Source organism: Clupea harengus, unplaced genomic scaffold (genome assembly GCF_900700415.2).
Source record: "Clupea harengus unplaced genomic scaffold, Ch_v2.0.2, whole genome shotgun sequence".
In the NCBI taxonomy this organism is placed as follows: Eukaryota; Metazoa; Chordata; class Actinopteri; order Clupeiformes; family Clupeidae; genus Clupea; species Clupea harengus.
Window position 1 is genome coordinate 61,904 of NW_024879726.1, and position 8,811 is coordinate 70,714.

An 8,811-nucleotide genomic window follows, 5' to 3' on the forward strand; every position below is an offset into this window, starting at 1 on the left:
GACTTTAGATGCATTTATTTGTATTTGAAAAATAAAACAAGACAAATGTGTAATGATGTACTCAAGATGAAACCCAAATATATGACCGAAAACATGTGGTGGCCTTCACTATTTCAAGAGTGGCTGGTCCATCTGAAACTGCAACAGCAACAACTTACTTCACGCCACTGGCCGCATGGCAAAAAAAAGGAAAGGAAAGAAAAAAAGCCATCACAATCCAACCACAAAGGCCCACCAAATTTGATCTTTTTTTTTTTTTAGACTTCAGAAACGATACAGTAGTGGTTAGAGTATTTATTGACTCTGCTTCTAATGTATATGGGACCATTTAAAGCTATACTTTTAAAGGGAACAAAGACAACATGGTCAGTTACAATTTCTATGTCAGAGGTATTGGTTAATACATTGTTCATAGCTTCAATAGAAACACAGTAATAGCTTTGTTAAAGGAAAAAAAAGACCAAATTTACATCATGATATCTGCAGTACACAGCATTATAAAACATACTTGGAGCTGCATAATTAAGAATTTCCATTTTACTGGTGGTGGGGACTGGGCTGGAACTATGAAGGACACATTTTGATACCTTCCCACAGAGAATACAAGTCATCTCCACTGATCAGTACTAAAACATACACCGTCATACGCAGAATCCTCCATCTTGACTAATCAACCAAAAGGGCCCATAGAATTAAAAATGGATCCTTGCTTGCTCATTGCATAACCCAGTACATCTGTAGATTCAGAATCAAGACAACCGCTGTTACCTGTTCTGCATGAAATACTGTATACCCTCTCCATATGCGCATTAGAGGTAAGCTACACTAGAGGTCTACAGGCAGGGTAGCTAAAGCACAGGGATGGCTGAGCAATATTTTCAATGATAATTCTGCTTACATGACTGATATAGCAGTGACAACTACACAGTATATAATCTATGGCTACATTCACACTGCAAGCCTTAGTGCTCAATTCGGATTTATTGCTCAGATCCGATTTTTTGTTTGGCTGTTCACATTATTCTCTTTTTTTTTTTTTTAAATGTGGCCGATATCAGATTCCAGTGTGAACTGGTCACGGTCCTGAACTGGCCAGCATACGCAAAAAAAAACTATAACGAAAACGTCACGTGTAGCACACTGTCATATGGATGTAAACTTGGCGGCCACTTAAGTCAGTGTTTCATTTTTAAGATGAATTTGTGATAACGAGGACATGGATGAAGAGAAAGATTTTTAAATATCCTCCATCACAGCAGACTGCCATGTTTGTATTCACAGAGTGACTCCCGCCAGCGCAGACTTATGCTGAATGCCGATCTAGAGCGACGTTAAAGTCACACGAATTCCAACATTACTGTTCAGACTGAGGTGTCATTGCAAAAAAAGCAGACCGGTTTCTGAGTTAGGACCACATAGGGAGGTGGTCCAAATCGGAATTGAAAAGATCAGATTCCATGTGATTTGTGCCGTTTACACTGTTATGAAAATAAAAAAACAGATCTGAGTCACATGTGCACTTTAAAAATAAAAAATCAGATTTGGGCCACTTTTGCCTGCAATCTGAACGTAGCCTAAGAGATCATTTGATTCACAATATATAGCGTTTCAAAAGTGAACTGTCTAAAATGATCGTCAGTCTAGTACATTTTTCAGCTACAACTTTTAAAAGTAATGAATTACTACACTTAATTCTCTTTGCTCATGTGTGAAACCGTTCTTTTCAAGATTGTGAATGATTCATATTCTATAGGTGTAAACCCTTAAAAAAAAAGAAAAAAGAAAATCAATAAAAAGGACTTAGTGTAGATTTCAAGCAAAATCCATGATCTGCAGTTTGAATTTTGGCAAAACCTCCATTTCTACTCAGTTGCAGACTGTAAACAAAATATATGGGCTCTCAGGGGGAGAGAAGAAAAAAAGGAGTATTTATGTTACCTTTTGCATCAAAGTTAAAAACAAAAGAAAGAACATTATTAGAAGGCAGCAGGAATTTCTTAGTGTACGGGAAAATGTGGCCGGAGGCATCCTTCCCCGCCCTTCTCCAGAGCTGACAATTAATTCTAGGGTCTTAGGAATAAAAGTCGATTGAATATAAGTAGTACTAATTACAATACGAGAGAGAATGACATATCAGTATGCATATGGTGCGTCTTCTCTCGTCTTCCCGAGACGTTCTGCACAACTCCTCTCTTCCCCTCCTCTACTCTCATCTCCCCTGCCTCCCTCCCTTCCCCCTTCCCTCACGCTTTCCAAGGTGAGCTCAGATTGCAGCCGGTTCGTTTCTGGGCAATCAGGATTTAGAGTAGTGAGCACTTCCTCTTCCTCTTCTTGACGGGCGGCGGGCACAGTACTGCTCGGATGGCTTCGTCGAAAACTGTCTTAAGGCCGCGCTGTGTCAAGGCGGAGCACTCAAGGTACTTCACTGCGCCTGTGGGGATGAGTCACGAGTGAGACCAAGCATGACAGAATGTTACAATCTTTGACCCCTGTGTCTACTTGTCCAGCTTCATATACATAGACACACCTGTCATAAACATTTCTGTATGTAAATGATTTACAATCAGGATATAGCAGAGTTTGCTATAACAAACATAACACGTCTACTAAATGTAAAGCTATTTCCACCGAAGTAAAAACCAATGTGCGGTGACCAAATATAATTTTAGATACTAACCGATTTCTTTGGCCATAGCAAGGCCTTGTGGGTAGGTGATGGGAGTGAGCTTCTTCTCCTTCAGCTTCTCGATGGTGTCCTTGTCGTCCCTCAGATCAAGCTTGGTCCCCACCAGGATGATTGGAGTGTTCGGGCAATGATGTCTAACCTCAGGGTACCACTGCAGAGGAAAAACAACAATCATACTTACAGCACTGTTTCAAAATGAGTTAGCAGTGATTACTCAAGTCTTGAAATCACTTTTTCCATTCCCTTCCCACTACATCCTAAGGCAGAAATCCCCGCGCAGCAATTCTGAGCACAAACCACCTGCACGAGATGTTTATCTGCGGGGGAAACTGGAGAACACAGACTTCCTCCTGGACCGCAGCCAAATGAACTCTGTCTGTGCAGCTTTGTAATCACTTGGCACACGTAAACCAGGGACCCAGACAACCCCACTCCCTTACATTTAGGTACAACTGCATGCTATGACATCTTTACTAATTCTAATTCTCAAAGATCTAACCGTGAAACATTCAGTAGTGGTAAATGAGATGAGATCAAACTGATCAGTTGTAAATGTGGCAACACCGTATATCAGAACCCTCGTCATCAGTTTCTAACTTTCTAGACCTCTAGTGGCCAGACACCCGCCGTGACGTATCACTTACCTTAGCACGGACGTTTTCAAAGGAGGCAGGACTCACGAGCGAGAAGCAAATCAAGAACACATCCTGTATAAGGAAGAAAAACAAATTGGCCAAATGTTTAAAAAGGCTCACTGGTTGGGGGGAATGTTGGATAAGCCCCATGGAACATCCTCTAATGGGTGCTAGTTAACTACAGCCCAAACACTTCCACACAAATTGTAGATGGACAGTCCCTAATTGTATTACATAACCCATTGTATTTGCAGTCAATGATTAATGAGTGATGAATGGTGCAGGCAACTATTTGGGAACAATGTTGGTGTGGACACTGAACCACTCTCACTTCTACACTGATGGACAGAAACACAGAGGACAGTCTGTGGCAGTGACTCAAAGGACAAACAAGGCAGTCTTTCACTTCCTCAACTCTAAATAAGCATGGTCGACATTATCATGGTCAATGGACACCGCGCTGCACTCTCTGGACCAGAAAAGATACATGCCAATCTATGGACACCAATGGCCACTAATTTGGGGGAAGTAGACAATACGTATGTCTAAACCTGAACGCCAACAATAAACATCTAATGGATGAACAATTGATTGGATGCATTTCCCCATTATCCTTTCATTCTGTCCATTATTTCCCTAATTTTACATTATTGCCTTGTTTCTCTTGCTTGTAAATAACACAATCAATCAATGACTCACGAGAAAACAGCCCAAGCACTACAAATACAAAATGAGCATCACAGTCGTTGCCTCACCGTTTGAGGATAGGAGAGAGGACGGAGCCTGTCATAGTCCTCCTGCCCAGCTGTATCCCAAAGGCCCAGGTTCACTGGCTTCCCATCTACCATCACATTGGCTGAGTAGTTGTCGAATCTAAGGAAGCGAATTTGATTATTATAATTGTTCCGACTGTGCTTGAAGTGGCATGGCATGTTTTCAGCTAGGTCCTACAAGTAGTATACTCACACAGTGGGGATGTACTCCCCTGGGAAGGCATTGGTGGTGTAGCTGATCAGAAGACATGTTTTACCCACCGCACTGACATGGGAAAAAAAAAGATAGCTATTAGCATAGACCATTTACCTAGTGACAAAACTTTGCAGTGAAAAGTGATAAGCCAATTCAATCAAGATTTCAGGCTAACCCTCTTCGTGCAAACAAACAAACAAATGTTTGTGCAATAATTTCAGACTACTTCCTGATAGACAAAGTGGCAGGCAAACTACTGAAATAATCAAGGAACTTGTAACAGAAATAGCAGCTGTGGTCACATGTATCAGGAAACAGTCTTAAAACCCCTTACAGGGCCAATACATAAAAGCCTGAAATTGAAAAAAAAAATGCTTTAAAATGCACACATAAGAAACAACAGAACAAACATCTGGATAACAAAAATGGCAGTCTTTGTAGATATGTGTGGGAAATAACACCTTTAACCACTTTGACCTACTTAAGCCAATTCATGACTATAATCAGCGGCTGACTCAAGGCTGCCTTGCCCATGCCTTCTCTTAAGACTTGAGTCTGTGTGGAGCTTTGTTTTGCAATGTAAGGCACCCTAGTCATTAGTCAATAAGGAAACATGGTACCAGTTTTGCGGGATAATGGAATCCTTTTGTTGATAAAATAAAGAAGTACGTTCAAAATATATCGGTAATGTTATTGCATAGAGTGGCGCTTATAATAAAACCGTTTTTACATCAAGACATCCTTCGCTACAAAAATACACAATGCATGAAAAAAAGAACACGTTGAGATGGAAAAAAATGTCACACATAAAACTCCATACCGCGGTCACTTTAGGGAAATATTCACCAGTCATTGGTCGTGAAGAGCGTCATACATACAGTTTTACATTATAACGTTAGACGAACAACGTAGACCTATAAATTGATAGTTTCATGTTGGACGAAACTGGCACCACAAGCAACATGACACTATTTAAGTTTCTCTTCTCAGGTCCCACCCTGGATCAGGCCACGGTATTGCTCAAAAGCCCATTTAGCAGAGGCTGCGCCTTCCAACATGTTAGCTGTCCGGGTAGATACCGTTACTACATTACCAACGAGATCTTTTGGTTTGTCAATAACGTTAACTAGGCGAAGATTAACTCATGGTTGTTAAATTATTGTAGGACTGGCTAGCTAACTGGAACAAGTAACGTTAACGTAATCGGGACTGATAACGTTACTCAAGGGAAAAATATATAGTTGGCTAAACTCAAAAGAAAACCAACAGATTTAAAGGCATTTTGCTCGCTAACGTGTAGTTTCAACCCCCAGCCAACATGCATTTGGCATCAACAACTATCATTTATTTCGGCAACGCTTATATTAAGCACGAAGGGTTGTGACAAACTGGTTCCCTACATTATTTTCGAATAAGAGGTTGCTGACGGCAACAAACAGAAGTGGCATAAGCAGGAATGCGGAACATAATGATACCGACATTAGATAGTCACAATCGGCTTCAACGAGTGAAGTTAGTCTGGCTAGCAATCGTTAGCGAAGACTCAACAAAGTCAGTCGGTGCTGCAACACAGTTGGCTAGCACGCAAGCTCTGCTAAGTGAGCTTGAAAGACTGCGGCAACAATGTGTGAACAAAAATATTAACGCTATACCTCCACAATTACTAGAAGACACATGCAGGTATTTTAAACAAAAAGAAAACTTACCCGTCTCCCACGACTACACACTTTATGGCCTGCATCTGTGCGCTGCGTTCTTTTGACGCTTCTGTAAGTTAGCTAACTAGCTAGCAAGCCAGCTAATGTAGCCTCTTTGAGCTAGCTAGTAAAACCACCCTTTGTTAATTTAACTTGTTTTCCCAAAGAGAAAAACAAGGATCGCAGCTATTAGATGGGGATTCAGTCACAAGAAAAGTATCAGCGGGAAATTTCCCAAACCTATTGCCTTTAGAGTAACTTGATCAGAGGAATTCTGAAGTTGTTAAACAAACAGCCACCACCCAAAAAATCTCTGGTCCTGAGCTAGGAAAAACGCCCTCGAACTCAGACAACGGAAACTGTAGTTCCCAATTCCAGGCGAGTCATTTCCGGTCTCTCCCTCTGCAGGATTGGAAAGGAAATGTCTAAATGTTGTGAATCACTGCCCTCTGTTGGGTAACTATGGTCAACACCCGCACAAAACCAAGTGACTTTCTAAATGGCCAAAAGGAAGCATTTTGTAGTACGATTGTAGTGAGATCTCGAACAAATTTGGTGTCACTACATTGGCGCCTGGCTAATCATGTGGTCAGTTATGGACTTCATGGATGCGCACCACAAAATAAACTACCACAATTTTTTACAAGATTTTTATTGGAAAATGAATCCCTATAAAATGTCAACATTTAAGTAAACTTAGTTGGGGGGGATTTTGACCACTAGAGGACAACGTTCTCTTGGAAATGTGGGTGGCCTGGCTCCATATGGTCACCCATATGAACTATTAGTAGGCCAATAAAACTGAAAAGTATTTTATTTGATCATCTGTTTCACCTTGAAATTACTTTCATACAAACAAGCTGATGTAGCATATATGAATAGTTCAGTGGGGCCGTTTGTGATCTCATCTCTCCACAGTAAAATAATTAGGCTATGAATCTCTCAACTGCTGACACCATAAATCCATGTCCCATCCAGTTAAACTGAAGTTGTATAAAACTGAATCCAATCCCCCTATCCCTGACCCACACTTAACACCCCCTCCTCAATCTCCGTCTTTCTGTGACTAAAGATAATGAATCATTGTTGCTATGGTAACTGCCATTCGCAAAGACCACCCCGCCCCCTGCCATGCCCTGAACTGTAAATAGAGGATTAAATGAAGGGGTGTTTTTGGTAGGGAAACACTTTAATGGGATAAACAGTATTAAGTTAGGGGACACAAACAGAGAGAATAAAGAAAGGATAAGCACATTTACTAATCTTCACAAACATGAAGGGGTACAACCCAGAGAACCAGGAGTCTGGGTTTGATTCGAAAGTTGTGTGAGACCACAATCATATAGTGTTACATTCTGCATGTTCATATTACATATCACTACATGAGCAGAAAATACAGTATTGTCATTTCATTTATGGAGTAGCACCACTGAAATCTCTTATACTGTTCTGCAAACACTGCATTATATGGAAGTTTCTTTGGATGTTAGGATAAACACCTCTTCAATATTTTCCCCAAAGGCAAGTTCAGTTAAATCAGTTCAAATTAGCAGATCTGTTGATTGGTTCTTTTTTTTCTAAAGGGCAAAAGGCATCAGGAAGAGCAGCATGCAAATCAGAAATATCAGTGAAGGAAAGCACTTCGCCTCCTGGTTCTGAATGTACACTGGTTCCTTATCACTTAACCACTCTTTCGCTCTTTATGGCACCACGTCCATTTGTTTAACAGAAACAGTTGGAGGAGTACAAATGTGTGTGTGTGTACATGCCTGCACGTGTGTGTGTGTGTGTGTGTGTGTGTGTGTGTGTGTGTGTGTGTGTTGTGTGTGTGTGTGGTGTGTGTGTGTGTGTGTGTGTGTGTGTGTGTGTGTGTGTGTGTGTGTGTGTGTGTGTGTGTGTGTGTGTGTGTGTGTGTGTGTGTGTGTGTGTGTGTGTGTGTGTGTGTGTGTGTGAGTGTGTGTGTATGTGAACATGCCTGCACGTGTGTGTGTGTTTGTGTGTGTGTGTGTCTAAAAAGCGAGTGGGAGGGATGTCCTGTCCTGTATGTGTGCAAATGTCCACCCAAGGAAATGGCTGCCTATAGTGGGTCCCTGTAGCAGGATGTAGTCTGTCAGAGCAGCGTAAGCACTGAGGTCAAAGCTTTCCTCTCTTCCCCTCGTCATCCCTCCTACGTGGTGGCGAGATGGAGAAGTGTGTAGCATGGGACACATGTGGAAGAATAGGAAGCCATTGTCAAAGCCATTTATGTTTCTCCAGTCATCTCCTGTGCCGTAAGGTGATGGCACCCCTCCCTCTTACATCATCTGGGATCAATACATGTGCTTCTGGGGGAAATAAGAGACATCCATCTCTGAAATGACACCAGGGATAACCTAGGTCATCTGGGATGCTTGTGATGGGTTTCTGGAGATAATGTAACAGGATCTGCCCACTTATCATCCATATCCAGAGTACTCCATTTTAGCACAATTATTACATTAAGGAGCAAGGTCAAGAATATCACAGTGAAATTTCTGTTTATTCCAGTTACACATCAGTTTTTTAAGATGGAAATGTGTCCATCAAATGTTTGCATATTTGTTGAACAGAATGAACAGACAAGCTAAATGTAATCTTTAGTACCCTGGGCAGGTGAATAGAGTCAAAAATCTTTTTTACAAAAATCAATACAAATATAGCTGTGACAGTTATTTTCATTTGAAGTGTTAAAATCAGATGTCTCAGACAACCAGAGTAATTTAAAAGCCTATTGTGGTTTAATACATTGACTATACATATCTTACCAGTGACCCAATAGCTGTACTTCAGTTACCAACTCTCTAGC

The 8,811-nt window shown here is 41.1% G+C and overlaps 1 protein-coding gene across 1 annotated transcript; it reads right to left on the reverse strand.

Moving 5' to 3' along the window:
• Window positions 1-6,343, reverse strand: rac1a (Rac family small GTPase 1a). The gene is made up of 6 exons (XM_042704773.1): window positions 5,997-6,343; window positions 4,288-4,359; window positions 4,077-4,194; window positions 3,331-3,393; window positions 2,678-2,837; window positions 1-2,431 (listed from the first exon to the last, which is right to left on the reverse strand). The coding sequence occupies exons 1-6, from the start codon at window positions 6,029-6,031 to the stop codon at window positions 2,301-2,303; spliced, it is 579 nt and encodes a 192-aa protein (XP_042560707.1). The 5' UTR covers window positions 6,032-6,343; the 3' UTR covers window positions 1-2,300.
• Window positions 6,344-8,811: the final 2,468 nt, after the last annotated feature.

Excerpts from the sequence above, each read along its gene's own strand:
- rac1a (XM_042704773.1), bottom strand. The coding sequence starts at position 6,031 with ATGCAGGCCATAAAGTGTGTAGTCGTGGGAGACGG. Across the intron at positions 2,838-3,330 it reads TTGAAAACGTCCGTGCTAAG|TGGTACCCTGAGGTTAGACA; the intron begins GTAAGTGATACG and ends TTTCCTCTGCAG. Across the intron at positions 2,432-2,677 it reads TGCTATGGCCAAAGAAATCG|GCGCAGTGAAGTACCTTGAG; the intron begins GTTAGTATCTAA and ends TCATCCCCACAG.